General features: G+C 43.6%; 1 protein-coding gene across 7 annotated transcripts in view; it reads left to right on the top strand.

Annotated features, from left to right (window-relative positions):
- Positions 1–14,675, top strand: part of DDR2 (discoidin domain receptor tyrosine kinase 2) — a 125,439-nt gene that overhangs the window by 62,977 nt on the left and 47,787 nt on the right. For all 7 annotated transcript variants that reach the window (XM_034667235.1, XM_034667232.1, XM_019800559.2 and 4 more), the window contains one exon: positions 2,629–2,737. In XM_034667235.1, the coding sequence (XP_034523126.1) occupies positions 2,629–2,737 (109 nt within the window). The remainder of the gene's footprint in view (positions 1–2,628; positions 2,738–14,675) is intronic.

Here is a 14,675-nt window from a genome sequence, read left to right as displayed (position 1 = left end):
CGGCTCATGAGAAAGGTGCCGCAAGAGAGAATTGCAGGACTCCTCCACAGAGGGAGAGGGGTGTTAGCCAAGGCAGGGTTTGCAAAGCCAAAAGGCTGCACGCAAGGAGCTCGGGTCTTTGTGGAAGGACATCGTGGATCATGGCCAGGGTCAGTGCTGGATTACAGCCGCGACCGATGTCTCCAAGATCTGCCTGTGTGTTTCTTTTTCTGGGCATATTAGTTTGGGGACTCATTTATGGAAACACAGTGTTCCTGCTGCTGGCAGTGACGAGGCACACTGAGACACATATTTCAGCCTGTCCAAATCAATGCCTTGAAACCGGCTTACCATCCTTTTGAGGTGTGTGGATCACCCACCCCTGACCCTCACCATAAGGCCACTTCAGTCTTGTGTGTTTGATTAGTTTTGGCTCCATCCTCTTCAGGCATCTGAATATCTGCTTTCTTGCTTTCTTTCTTTCTTTCTTTCTTTCTTTCTTTCTTTCTTTTCTTTTCTTTTCTTTTCTTTTCTTTTCTTTTCTTTTCTTTCTTTTCTTTTCTTTTCTTTTTTCTTTTCTCTTTTCTTTTCTTTTCTTTTCTTTTCTTTTCTTTTCTTTTCTTTTCTTTTCTTTTCTTTTTTCTTTTCCTCTTTTTTACCACTTTTTTTGAGGAGGGCAGGTCAGAGTTCTCCTGCCTAGAAAACATCATAGAAAGCTTCTGTTTCCTCAATAGGGGTCTTGGCTATGTTAGCATATTATTGACTCCATGCCCAGTAGAGCCCATTATAATCCTATTCAGCCCTCAAGAACCTGATCAGATCAGATTTCTCCATGAAGCCTTCTTAATCACCCAGCTGAAGGGGATTTTGTCTCCCTTTATAATTATGTATTATTTTAACAGTAGATCCGGTGTTTGGTTGATGATCAGTGTTACCTGGTAGAAACTTTCGAATAAAATTTTTATTCTAGAACAGTTTTATACTTAAAGAATCAATGTAAAGATAGTTTATGCAACACCCAGTTTCCCCTATTATTAACATCTTACATTTGTACAGTAGTTTTGTCACAGCCAAGGAGCCAATGTTGATATATTATTATTAACTAAAGCCTGTACTTCCTTCAGATGTCCTCAGTTTTCCCCTGATGTCCTTTATCTGTTCTGTGATCATCACCCAGGACGCCACGTTACATGTGATTCTTATGTCTTCTTAGGCTCCTTTAGCTGAGACAGTTTCTTGGGACTTTCTTGTCTTTTGTGATCTTGACAGTTTTGGGGATGATTGAATAGGAATTTTGTAGAATGTCCCTAAATTGGGATCAGTCTGATGTTTTTCTCATGATTAGACTGAGGTAATGAGTTTTTAGGAGGAAAACCACAGAGGCTAAGTGCCATTCTCATCACTTCGTATCCAGGAGATGTGGTATCAGTATGACTTATCAAAGGTGAGGTTAACCTCCATCACCTGGCTTGAGGTCGTGTTCATCAAGGTTCTCCACTGAAAAATTCCTTTCTCTATTTCCATACTGGACTCTTTGGGAGAAGGTCACTGTGTGTTGTTCACCTGAAGGGTGAGGTTATGTGCCACCTCTTAAAGAACAGAGTGTCTGCATAAATTATTTAGAATTCTTTGGAATGGGAAATTTTACTCTTTTCCCTCATTTGTTGATTCAGTCATTTGTTTATATTACCATGGACTAGTAGATATTTATCTTATACCTTGAGTTATAGTCCAATACTAGTTTATTTTTTTGCTCACATTGTTCCAGCTTTGGCCACTGGGAACTCTTTCAGTTGGTTTCTGTGTCCCTTTGATATATCCCCATCATTTATGTATGTATATGACAGGCCGAAATATATGTATACTTTCTCGATGTCTGTCACTAAAAGATTCTGTATGTGTCCTGCCCCAGGCCTGGGATCAGCCACTTCTCCAGGGAACTCTGAGTCCTTTCATTGGAGAATGGTATTAAAAACCAAGATGGCACCAGGCTTACTTGCTGCTCTTGTGGTGTCTGACTTCTCGGCCCTCTGGGCTGATACAACAAAGAGACACATGTGTGTATACTATATACACTATATCTGTAAATGTTCCGTATGTAATCATATGCATCTCTGTTAAGCTGAACATGAGTTCATACCGATATCTCAACTTGAAGCCCTTACCACACAGGTCATTTGGGGAAGTTCAAAGATACAGAATCCCAGGTACCTACCACTCCAGAGCCAGTAAGTCAGGATAAATGTTGACCTTAGCTCTTTTGAAAGGCAAACACATTAACATCATTGAACATTTTTCTTGGTTTAATATTGGAATCAGTATCAAAATTATGAAAACTTCATAAATGTTTTAGTTTATCACCATTCACAATTTGGTTAAGTACGTATCTTATTAAAACTTTGTTACCTGCCTATGGTTTTGTTAATTTTAATTCCATGATCTAATAGAGTTTGGAAATTCTTACATTAAGTGACTCTTGAATGTCCCACTTAATCCTCAAAGTCTGTGATTGAAGTCCCAGATATAGAAATAAAGACTCTAAGAACACAAATATAATCACATAAATTATATTCATTCATGTCGATAGTATTTGTCTCACTCATTTCCTCTCCTCTTTCTTGTTTTCTTGCATTTTTTGGTGGACTGCAGGCTCCAGTTCCAACACCATCTTCTGAGCTGACCTCCATTCCCAGGATGCCCTTGGTGCTGTTCCTGCTGCTGCCCATCTTGAGTTCTGCAAGAGCTCAGGTTAATCCAGGTAACACCGCCATTGCTCAGCCACACGCTGGAAGACCAGCCAGACCTTCAGGTCCATCAGTGTTCATCTTGGGAAAGGCCCTGCCAAGGGTATCCACGGGGTCATTTTTCCTTCCTTCTTTTTTCTTTTCTTTTCTTTTTTCTTTTCTTTCCTTTTCTTTTCTTTTCTTTTCTTTTCTTTTCTTCTTTTCTTTTCTTCTCTTCTTTTCTCTTCTTTCTTTCTTTCTTTCTTTCTTTCTTTCTTTCTTTTTCCTTCCTTCCTTCCTTCCTTCCTTCCTTCCTTCCTTCCTTCCTTCCTTCTCCCTCCCTCTTTCCCCCTTCCCTCCCCTCCCCTGTCCTCCCTTCCTTCATTTTACATTCATGATGAAACATGTCCAAAGCAGAATCAGAAACTAATGTCTTGTGTCTATATAACATCTTGACTATTGTGAAAAGGCTCCTGATACCAAGTAGAGTGGAATAAGTGGGAATGAAAGAAAGAAAGAAAGAAAGAAAGAAAGAAAGAAAGAAAGAAAGAGAGAGAGAGAGAAGTGCAAGAAGCAGCCATTTACTTCTCCATCTTCTAGGACACACAAGGAGGGAATCTTTAGATGCCTTCTAGAACCTCAGTAGGTTGGGTTTCCAGTTATTTTTCTCTGGTTCAGGCCTGTGTTTTACTTGGACGTCATGTTGTGCTTTTGGGACCCTGGTCTTGCGGGATCTCGGCGGTCTTTTCTAACGGGTGTGGCCATACTCAAAAATAGATGTGTGAAAAGAAATCTTTTCGTTTCTCCCAATTTTAAAAAATTTTAAAAAATTCTCCCAATATTTTAACTTTAAATTGAAGTATTCAGTTTTATCACTTGTCTATTTCCACAGCAGTCCTCTTAACAACCTGGGTAGTGCTGGTGACTTAGTCTGGACTTGGTGGAATTATTGTTCTGATCTCTGGGTTTATGCACATACCTGGGAGTCACCTGGTTATTGGTGCACCTAGGATGGCCTTGGCTCTGACGCCTGGGCACCTGGGCTGTGCTCTCTCCTCCAGCAGACTAGCCTGGATATGTTTTCATGGAAATTGCATAGGAGCAAGAGCAGAAGCCCAAATGTGCGGCATTTTTCAAGCTGATGCATCAGTCATGTTTGCTGAGATCTCATTGGCCAAAGCAAGTGGCATGGCCACGCCCAGCGTCAGAGTGGGCGGGCATGAAGAGTTACCTGGGGAAGCCTGAGTGCAGGGAAGGCTGAAGGACTGCTGTCCATTTTTCATGTCGACACAAATATAAATATAGGAAAGTACCCACAGCTTTATAAGTGCTCAGTGTGATGGATTTTACAAACAGAATACATCCATCAGCAGGATCCAGACAGAAACAGAACTTCACCAGACTTCAGAGGCTCTCCTTGCTCCTTTCCAGTCACTTCTCCCCACCCTCACCCCATGCTAATTGTTATCCTGCTTTCTAACAATATAGATTAATTTTGCCTGTTTTTGTACTTTATATAAGTGGAAGCAGATGATGCCTAAATGCTCCTTTGTGTCTGGCTTCTTTCATTCACTGTGTTTGTGATGTTCGTAGGCACCGTTGCATGCAGTTGGCAGCTGTTTGCGTTCATTGCTGTATAATGTTACTTTGTTTGACTATTTTATTTATCCAGTCTACTGTGGATGGGAATCTGGATCACCTCCAGTTTGCGTTCATTATGAATAAGTCCGCTATAATCATTCTCGTAAAGGTCTTTTGATAGAAGATTGTACGCAGCCTTCTGGGGTATACGCCTAGAAGTGGAATTGCTCGGTTATATGTCACATACGATATGCTTTTCTCCATACTGCCAAAGAGTTTTCCAAAGAGCTTTCACCCATCTGCCCCTCCGTAGTCGGGTATGAGAGTTCCAGTTGCTGCATGCTGTATTGGGATCTTTGAGGACATTTTTATTTTGTCCTTTTCCTATAGCATAACATTGTGAACATTCTCACCCTCTTCCCCTTGCAAGATTCCATCTCCGTGAGGTAGTCTTCACACCTGAAAGGGTAGTAATAATCAAAACACCTTAAAATCAAAGATTCATTGGCTTAATAAACCCAGCATCTTACTACTTTCTTGTAATGAGCTTAGTTGGTACATATCAGATCTGAACTCGGCCTCACCACTCTTTCATTTTTCTCCTCTGTATTCCTCTCTCCCGGTTGAAGTATGGTTGCCTCCTGTTCCCCTTAACAAGCCCAGTACCATCTCCCTGATTGGGTCTCCGAGAAAGTGTTGCTATGTGTGTGCAGAATGGTAGAAAGTTTTGGTGCCAGACACATTCACAGAGACTGGAATGACATGAGGGTATTTTAATGACTACACCAAAACAGTGAGCTGTCTGTGTGAGAGGACACTGCCGTAGCTCTGAGGCAGGAGACCAGCTATTTGAAGACCGCAAACAGTTATCTTTAAAACACTTCCCCCCGTCCCTGCTGTCAACTATTTCTGTTGGCTCTTTCTGCCAGGGAAAAATAAATAAAGGTCTTGACTTGCAAAGGTCTTTATAAGAATATGGAATATTTGAGGTATGTTGAAGAACTCTTCCTTCTCTCTACCATGTCTTCTATTTTATCAAGGTAAGCTGGAGACAAGCAATGGGAAAATGTAATCCGTGTTAAAGGGTCTGGTCACGAAGCTTGGGTTTCATGGAGTCTTAGGGCATGCACGCTGATGAACATAGATAGAGTAGGTGTATAATAAACGGGTGTTTATGGATTTATGGATGGCTTTTTAGAAGTCCTTATTGGCGTCTCTTGAAAGGTGGAAGTTCTTGACCAGCTAAGTTTTCCCCATAGGTTGGTCCCATGGTGTAACTAGATGGCATCTTGGACTTAAGTGAGGAGAACTGGATTATAAACAGATCTGATATAGAGCCAATTGTTAAAATATCGACACATATTTTAATAGATTATTTGATATAAAATACTGGCTGGCAAATAGTAACTGGGCTAAGCATTAAGCTTAATTAATAATATAAGTAATCTAAAATAAGCTCATCCATTTAAGCCCATTTTGGAGATTTCATCCTGGCTGCTGCCGTCTCCCCACAGAGGCTGCAGAGTGGTGCTAGGGCGATACAGGTGGTAGGTCATGACATGATGGCAGGGCGCTGTCGGCTCACTGTGCTGTAGCACCGGAGCTCTGACAGTGGCAGCAAAGCAGGTGGCGGTGCAGGTGGTAATGGTGGCATTTCCGGTAGCGGCAGTGTTGCAGGCGGCACTGCAGGCAGCGTAGGCTCCACAGGTCCCCGCGGGAAATGCTGACATGCAGGGGTGCGTACCCAGTTCTGAAGTGTGGGCAGTGTGCTGAGCCATCTTCCAGGTGTAACAGTGCACCAGGGACCGGGTCCCAGTGACTGTTGATTCAATGGGAAGTCATTGGATAAGTTTGAGGCAGTTTCCTCTGTCAAAATCGTGGCTCAGCGGTATCATTTAGCTAGTGGCATCCCATCAAACAGTCATACTAACACTTTCTGAAAAACATTTCTACCAATCAACGAATGATTTGGATATTATTAGAACATTCTGGTGAATGACTTGCAGTTCACTTAGAAAATAGTATTTAACTCACTTAGAAAGTTATTGAAAACCCAGTTATGATCCTGGCTTGGTCTTAAATGATCTGTGTGACACTAAGCACGCCATTATACTTCTCTTCACACTTCCTTAATCCTTTCACCTAGAGTGAGATGAAGTTGGGTTAGATGATCTGTGAGAGCTTTTCTGTCATAAACTTACTATGATTTTATGGTGTGGGAGCTTCACTGCCTGTATTGGAAGATATGGATGGGCTTTGGGCTTGGAAGCAGGATCCCTGATCTTGCACGGCTGTTTTTTGTAAGAAAATCTGCTTGTCCCCAACTCCCTGGCACTTCTCAGATTCAGGGATCTAAAATCTGAACTTCAAGACAACTTTGCCTTTGAGGTGAAGCACAAAGAGGATAGCTGATATGTATTTTTAAAAATTTAAACCCTGAAATGCCCCTTAGTGACAGATTGGGTATAGGAAACCTGCCCCCGCCTAACCTGCAGGAGTTTCATAGTACTAGAGCCTTTTGTAGGGCTTGCTTTCTCTGGAGGTGGGTCCAAGAAGAAGTCTTTCAGGAAGAAGGAATAGCATATGCAGTGGCTGGAAGGCAGGGAGAGGTACACATGGGCTGCCTGGTGGAGGGCGCTGAGTGAGGGACCCAAAGGGCAGCTTTTCCATCCTCTTGTAGGTCCTTGGGTCAAGTTTCCCCTCCTTCCCAGCTTGGGCTGGGCTACAGGACTTAACTGGAGAGCTTGGGAGTACCTCCAGGAGAAAGGGAAGTCTTTGGACTTCACAGTCAAGCCTGAGAATACTCTGGGCTGTGGTAGTCGTTTGATCAGTCACCAAGGTCAGACTCCTCCAAGGCTTCTCCTTCGATGGCCAGTCAAGGCCCAGAATCTCATGGGTTTCTAGGTAGGAGGATGGGTAGAAGTGACCTGATTGCCCTGGACACAGAGCCCGGGTCCTAAAGGCTCACCCAACCAACCAGATAATTGCCGTATGTGAGGAGCACAAGGGCGATTGGTCCCACCCTCTGACTTGGCTTGTGACAACTGCCTTTACTTGGAAAAGGGAGAAACAGCTCTTTTCCCTAATAGGCAACCCAGGCATTTAGGATCCATGGTGCAGAGCCAGGGCAGGGCAGTGCTGGGGCTTCCTGTTTCCATTCCACACTTTCCCCTCATAAGAGGCAGGCAGCTTACTAGCAATTCAGAGCCCTGGGGTGGGGGAGTCCTCCTTCAGTGCCTAGAATGTTCTACTTTCAGGGGACAGACAAAGACATTAGGGAGTTGGGATTTTGAGAGGAGGAATTCTTCTCTTATAGACTCCACATTTGTTTTAGGTTCATCACTGTGGTTTTGTTATTTCCAGCATCAATCCTACCTTCCAGTGAGTTCTTCAGGTCGAGGCAACTATCATCCTAGGCTGTGTGTATTGCAGTGGACCTTAGCAATAGTCAAGTCCCTCTTCCTCATTTTACAGATAAAGGAAGTGGTATCAGAGGGAGTGAGTGATTTGTCCATGAGCACACATCTGGCTAATGGTGAAGCAGGAACCCACGGCTCCAGTTTCCCGGCCCCAAGTTCATACCACTCAAACCACCCAGCCCTGCGAGGGAACCAGTGAGGACCTTTCTCCAATAATCACATAATAGCTGGGCACCCTCATGGTTTCCTTTTTGTGACTGCCAGTGTGCGTTTATGGGGGTGAGAGGTCTCTGGGGTTTGAGGGACAGCCTGAGATGGAGGAATAGAAGAAGACTAAGGGGAGCACACAGGGCTCCTTCCTGGAGCCTTGGCCTCATTCGCATACCCAGCAAGCAAGGCAGGAGCTAGAAGCCCTTCGGGACTGACTCAGCCTCAAAAAGAAACCGAAGCACTAGAGATGCTCCACTTTCCTTCTGCACAGAGTTGTGCCCTTCTCCTCACCCCCTTGTCTCCCACCAAAGCTGATACATGTTAAGTTATGTACACACATTTCCAAATTGGAGAATCATTTTTGTTTCCAGGGCTCTCATCATTCATGTCCCCAGAGATGTGTGAGAGGGTTTGTGGGGCCTCATCTAATGAGACCGTGGTACTAGTTTCAGATTTCTGAAACCAGACCTGAGGTGCTAGTGCTGTGCCTGTGTGTGTGTGTGTGTGTGTGAGAGAGAGAGAGAGAGAAAAAGAGAGAGAGAGAGAGAGAGAGATTGCTTATTCGGCCTGAGCAGGGCTCTCAGAGGGAGATAAAAAGGCTGGGAAGAGACCTCCCTGCTTGAATTTCTCTTAAGCAAGCATGCCTGATGCTGCCTAGATTGGCTCTTTCTTGCTTGTATGTTTGTTTGTCAAGTCTAGCCTGAGGGTGGCCTTTGGTATCCTTCCTGCCAGTAAAAGGATCTTTCTCCAGGGACAACCGAAGCTCATATACCCCTCAAACATCCTTGGTTGTGCCAAATAGGGAAAAAGAGAATGCAGAGTTCAAAGAAGGGTCCCAACTAATATCCAACACGCACTTAATAAAGTCCCGGTGCCATTCTGAGTGGGTGTCAGCAGATTTAATCTTCACAATGGTCTTACGAGTTAGGTAGTGTTATTACTTCCAGTTTAACAAAGGAGAAACTGAGGCCCAGGAACATTAGGTAACGCCCTCAGGATTACAGAGCTAGCTAGGGGGCAGAGCGAGGATGTGGTCCACCTGCAGCAAGTGTATTCCTGACCTCTGTGCTCCGCTGCCTCCTGAAGTGTTAGACTCACAGAGTGTTCCTGTGCTACCCAACCAGGTCGGGTCTCCAGTGTCCTGTTTGCTGAAGTACTGAAGGTAGGAGAGGGAGCCGGACATGAAGGCACTTGCGAGGCTAGGGGAAAAGAGGAAAGGAGAGCATTTGAGCTTAAGGAAATGCACCGAGCACAAATAGAAAAGTAAGAGTGTGGAGATGTTTGTCATCAAGGGGCCATGAGGGCAAAAGTGAGGTTAGAGTGGTAAACAAGCTAGGAGCCACGTAACTTTGGGGTCCTCAGTACGTGACAAGTGCTTTCTGATCACAGGCTCTGTGATGACAAAGTGCTGTGCCCTGTCCTTCCTCCCAGGATGTAGGTTCTTTCCTGGGCCCCCCACAGCAGTTAGATTCCTTATTTTACTTTTTGACAAATTTATATCCCCTTCACCCATTCCTCCCACCCTCTGCCCCCTGCCTCGGGTAGCCACCGATCTGTTCTCTGTATCTGAGAGCTTGTTTTTTCATTTGTTTTTTAGATTCCGCATATAAGAGAGATCATAGATTATTTGTCTCTCTCTGACTTATTTCACTTAGCATAATGCCCTCAAGTTTTACTCATGTTGTCACAAATGGCAGAATTTCCTTCTTTCTCATGACCAAGATTCTGTTGTATATTATACCACAATTTCCTTATCCATTCATCCACTGATGGACACCTCGGTTGTTTCTGTATCTTGGCTCTTGTACATAATGCTGCAGTGAACATGAGGGGGGTGCACACATCTTTTTTAATTAGTGTTTCCATTTTCTTCAGATAAATATCCAAAAGTGGAATTGCTGGATTCCATGGTAGTTCTTTTTTTTTTTTAAGATTTTATTTATTTATTTGAGAGAGACAGAGAGAGAGAGTGTGCCTGAGAGAGCAAGTAGGGGGTGGGGGGAGGGGGGGGGAAGGGCAGAAGGAGAGGGAGAAGCAGGCTTCTCTGAGTGGGGAGCCTGACATGGGGCTTGATCCCAGGATCCTGGGATCATGACCTGAGTTGAAGGCAGATGCTTAACTGACTGAACCCAGAAGCTCCCATAGTAGTTCTATTTTTTTTTAAGATTTTATTTATTTATTTGAGGAAGAGAGGGAGTGCACGAGCAGGGGGAGCAGTGGAGGGAGAGGGAGAAGCAGATTCCCCAGTGAGCAGGGAGCTGGATGCCAGGGCTTAAACCTAGGACTCCAAGATCATGACCGGAGCCGAAGGCAGATGCTTACCCCACTGAGCCACCCAGGGACCCCCATAGCACTTCTATTTTTAATATTTTGAGGGAACACCACACTGTTTTCCATAGGGGCTGCACCAATTTACATTCCCACCAATAGTGTGTAAAGATTTCTTTTTCTCCACATCCTCATCGACACTTGTTAGTTCTGGTCTTTTTGATAGTAGCCATTCTAACAGGTGTGAGGTGGTATCTCACTGTGATTTTGATTTGCATTCCCCGATGATGAGTGATGTTGAACATCTTTTCATGTACCTGTTGGCCATCCGGATGTCTTCTTTGGAAAATGTCTATTTGGATCTTCTACCTGCTTTTTGATTGGATTGTTTGGGGGTTTTGCTATTGAGTTGTACAAGTTCTTTATATTTTTTGGATTTTAGTCCCTTATCAGATATATGATTTGCAAATATTTTCTCCAGTTCAGCAGGTTGCCTTTTCATTTGTTGATGGTTTCCTTTGCCGTGCAGAAGCTTTTTAGGATGATGTGGTCCCACTTACTTATTTTTGCTTTTGTTGCCTTTACTTCTGGCGTTAGGTTCAAAGAAAGTGCCAAGACTCATGTCAAGAAGCTTACTGTCTGTGTTTTCTTTTAAAAGTTCCATGGTTTCAGGTCTTATATTCAAGTCTTTAATTCATTCTGAGTTAATTTTTGTGCATGCTATAGGATAGTGGTCAAGTTTTATTCTTTTGCACGTGGCTGCCCAGTTTTTCCAACACCATTTATTGAAGAGACAGTCCTTTTCCCATCATATGTTCTTGGTTCCTTTGTTGTAAATTAACTGACCATGTATGTGTGGATTGATTTCTAAGCTCTCTGTTTTGTTCCATTGATCTATATGTCTGTTTTTATGCCCATACCATACTGCTTTAATTACTGTAGCTTGGTAATATATCTTGCAATTGGAGAGCATAATGCCTTCAGCTTTGTTCTTCTTTCTCAAGGTTGCTTTGGCTATTCGGATTCTTTTGTGGTTCCATACAAATTTTGGGATTATTTGTTGTATCTCTTTGAAAAACACCATTGGAATTTTGATAGGGATTGCATTGAACCTGTACATTTCTTTGGGTAATGTGGACATTTTAACAAGATTGATTCTTTTATCCATAAGCATGGACTGCATTTCTATTTAGTTGTATATCATCTTTGATTTCTTTTATTAATGTTTTGTAGTTTTTGATATACAGGTCTTTCACCTGCTTGGTAAATATATTTCTAGGTATTTTATATTTTTATGTGATTATAAATGGGATTGTTTTATTTCTCTTTCTGATACTTCATTTTTAGAGTATAGAAATGCAGCAGATTTTTGTGTACTGATTTTATATACTGTAACCAGGATGCAGGTTCCTTTTGCTATCATATTTTTTTAAAGGTCTTATTTACTTATTTGAGGGAGGGACAGAGAGAGAGAGGATCTCAAGCAGATTCCCCACTGAGCATGGAGTCCGATGCAGAGCTTGAACTCACGACCCTGAAATCATGACCTGAGCTGAAATCGAGAGTTGGATGCTTAACCGACTGAGCCACCCTGCACCCCTTGCTATCATATTTCAACAAATCTGAGACTAAGATGTTCTAAGATGTAGACAGGCAGTAAGCCCTCCTGGGTTCCTCCGTCCAGATTGTTCCCCAAATTGGTGGTTTTTCTTGACCCTGAGGTCTCATGATAGATAGGGTGGAGAGTGAGTGCTGACACCGAGTGTGATGCCAGTGTGTTTGGTGAATAGAACATGGCAGTGGAAATCAAGAGACCTAGAATCTGGTTCCAGCTCTGTCGCTTTCTGGCTCTATGACTTTAGTTAAAACTCTGTATCTCACTTTGTTCACTTATAAATGGGGAGAATAAACTCCACTCTGTGCATTTCATATGGCTATTATGGGGGCCCAAATGAGATAAGGGAAGTTAACAGGCTTTGGAAAGTTATATGCAAATATTGAGGGCTGTGATTTGTTACTTTTGGAAGAAAAGGAAAATAAAATAAACCAAATACCATAAAACAATGGTTTCTATTTAGCAGATGATGGGGGAGGAAAGAGAAAAAGAGTTCATTAGTGACCATTATGGTCCCCTGTGGTTCCCAAGAAAGACTCAAGTTACCTTTGGGAATTGGGGGCTTCTAACAACCCTGAACTCTGGCCATCCTAACTCCAAGGGAACACAGGGCCTGGTGCCCAGGCAAGCTTATCCACGGCAGTGTATTTTTCTGGGGGAGAATAGTGTGATTGTTGACTTAGCTTTTGGTCCTAGCCAGCAGGCCTCTGAAGAGCATGGATGTGGCAAGATAGGCCTCCCAGAATTTTTCGTGGTTTGGACGCATTCACAGTAAAGTAAAGTAAAAGTTAAGACATTCAAAACAGTGAGGTTTTTGGGGGGCTTAAGTAGAGGTGATGAGTTGTTAAAAAATATGCTACCTTTCCCCCTACTGCACAGATGTTTATGACTTTGCTCTTTGTCTTATTTGGTGCAGCAATGATCTCTTGCATATTCATGAACAACACCTATCGCAGTCCTTGGCTTACACAGGCAATCAGTAGGTGCTTGTGGAATAAGGAGAAGGTGGGAAAGAAGGAAGTCAAGGGGCCCCCAGGCTTCTCTGTATTTTTCTGCAAAAAAGCATATAAATTATGCCACTTGAGACTTGATCTCAAGAAAGATGTGAGGAACCTGAGGAGTTGGTAAGAATATCATCCCTTTGAAGGATGGGGATACTAAGTACAGAGGGAGTGAGCCAGGAGGAGGATGAGGGACCAAGGTGCCCTAGCTGCAGCTGCTAGGGTGAAGTGTCAGAGACCCAGCCTCCTGGTGTCTGAGGGCAGCGAGAGCTACAGCCGGTGCAGAGAGAGAGCAGCCTCTGTGCTTTTCCCCACATGCCTGCAGTCTCCCTGATTTGGCCTATCTGCAGAGCATTTTAATGGTTGTAAATGGAGCAAAATGTGCTTCAATTTACCCAAATACGCATAAAGCTCTTACTTTTGGCATTGTAGGGGAGAAATTCAGGCTTTTGGGTGCCATAGCCTTGATTCAAGATATAGGGCCAAACAATGAAGTGTATTTTCTATCAACAAGCCTGGCTAATGTAAGAAATGATTCATCCTGGCATTGGAAGAGCCCTGGCTATGGGCATAGGGCAGATGCACCTTGGGAAAGTGATAATTTTAATTTGTTGACTTTTAGTAGGTTAGACCAATATTTAGGACTTTGTTAGAGCTTCTCTTATCACGTCCTTTGTATTCATTATATTAAATCTCTATAACAACCCTCTTGGTAATATTACTAAAGATGAAGAGATTCAGTTTCAGAGGGGTTTAGGAACTTGTCTTGGAGTCCCATGATTTGGAAGTGACAGAATCCAGTTTTAAGCTTCCAAACTATGGCCCAGTTTTCTTCTCAATTCCTGACCTTCATGGCTACTCGGCTGTCCCTTCAAGTCACCTCCTTGTTGGAGAGAGGGACATACCATTTCACAGTGGAGCCTTCGGTGTCTTTGTGAGCCAGGATGAAGAATGGATCTTGGCTGACCCTCACTTTACTACCCTGGAATCCCATACAGCCTGGGGACCCGTCTTCTTCAATAATTGTTTCTGGGAAGTATTTTGGGCCTCTAGGAAAGCTTCAGTTTGAAAGGGCTAATCCTAAGGGTAATTTCAACTTGGGCAAAAGGCATGTTGGCAGAATAGCCCTGTGTACCTAGAGGAACCCAAGTCATCTTCTTTGGCTCCTAGCAGTTCCCATTGTGTAGATATGTATCTGAATAGTGACCCAGTTTGAAGTAGCCTCCAATGTGGAGCTTGTGGGGAGCAGGGACCCAAGCACCAGCTTCTCTAATGAGACCATCTTGTCCTTTCTGGAATTGGAAGAATTTGATCATGGTAGCTAGGGGTTGAAGAAAGAAGAACCAGGGATCAGGAGACCTGAATGTCAGTCCTAATTATACTCATCAGCAGTGCGTCCTTGAGTAAGTCAGTTCACTTCTGGGGGACTCAGAGGTTCTGATATTTAACATAGAGCCGTTGGAGGGTTTGGTTCCTGAGGTCCCTTTGTGGCTTTAAAGTTTATGATTGCAGATGTTCTTTTAGATCATAGATCATCTTGGGTCCCCTGGTTGACCCCAGTAACCCTACTCCTGGTCAGTCTTGTCTTCCTGGTGCCCAGCGAGGCCCAGGTGTCAGCTCTCCACGCCTCGGGCCTCACGTGCGCCACGTGTGTGTGTTCCTGGAAGCGGCATATAGGACACTCATTGACGGGTAAGCCTGTGGTCTGGAGCTAGTGGTGAGATGGTAAACATCATGGAACAAGCAGCCCTTTCAGGCTCTCAACCTTGGCAGCGTGGTGTGAAAATAATTCTTGGGAAGCTGGGGCCTAGTGGCAGCTGCTTCTTCTCGGCCAGCCTGCCTGCCAGGCCCTACCGGTGCTCAGGACAGATCGAGCTCT

Source organism: Ailuropoda melanoleuca, chromosome 8 (assembly GCF_002007445.2).
Source record: "Ailuropoda melanoleuca isolate Jingjing chromosome 8, ASM200744v2, whole genome shotgun sequence".
NCBI classification, from domain to species: Eukaryota; Metazoa; Chordata; class Mammalia; order Carnivora; family Ursidae; genus Ailuropoda; species Ailuropoda melanoleuca.
The sequence above is the reverse complement of the archived record's forward strand: the minus strand, read 5'-3'. Positions and strand labels throughout refer to the sequence as shown.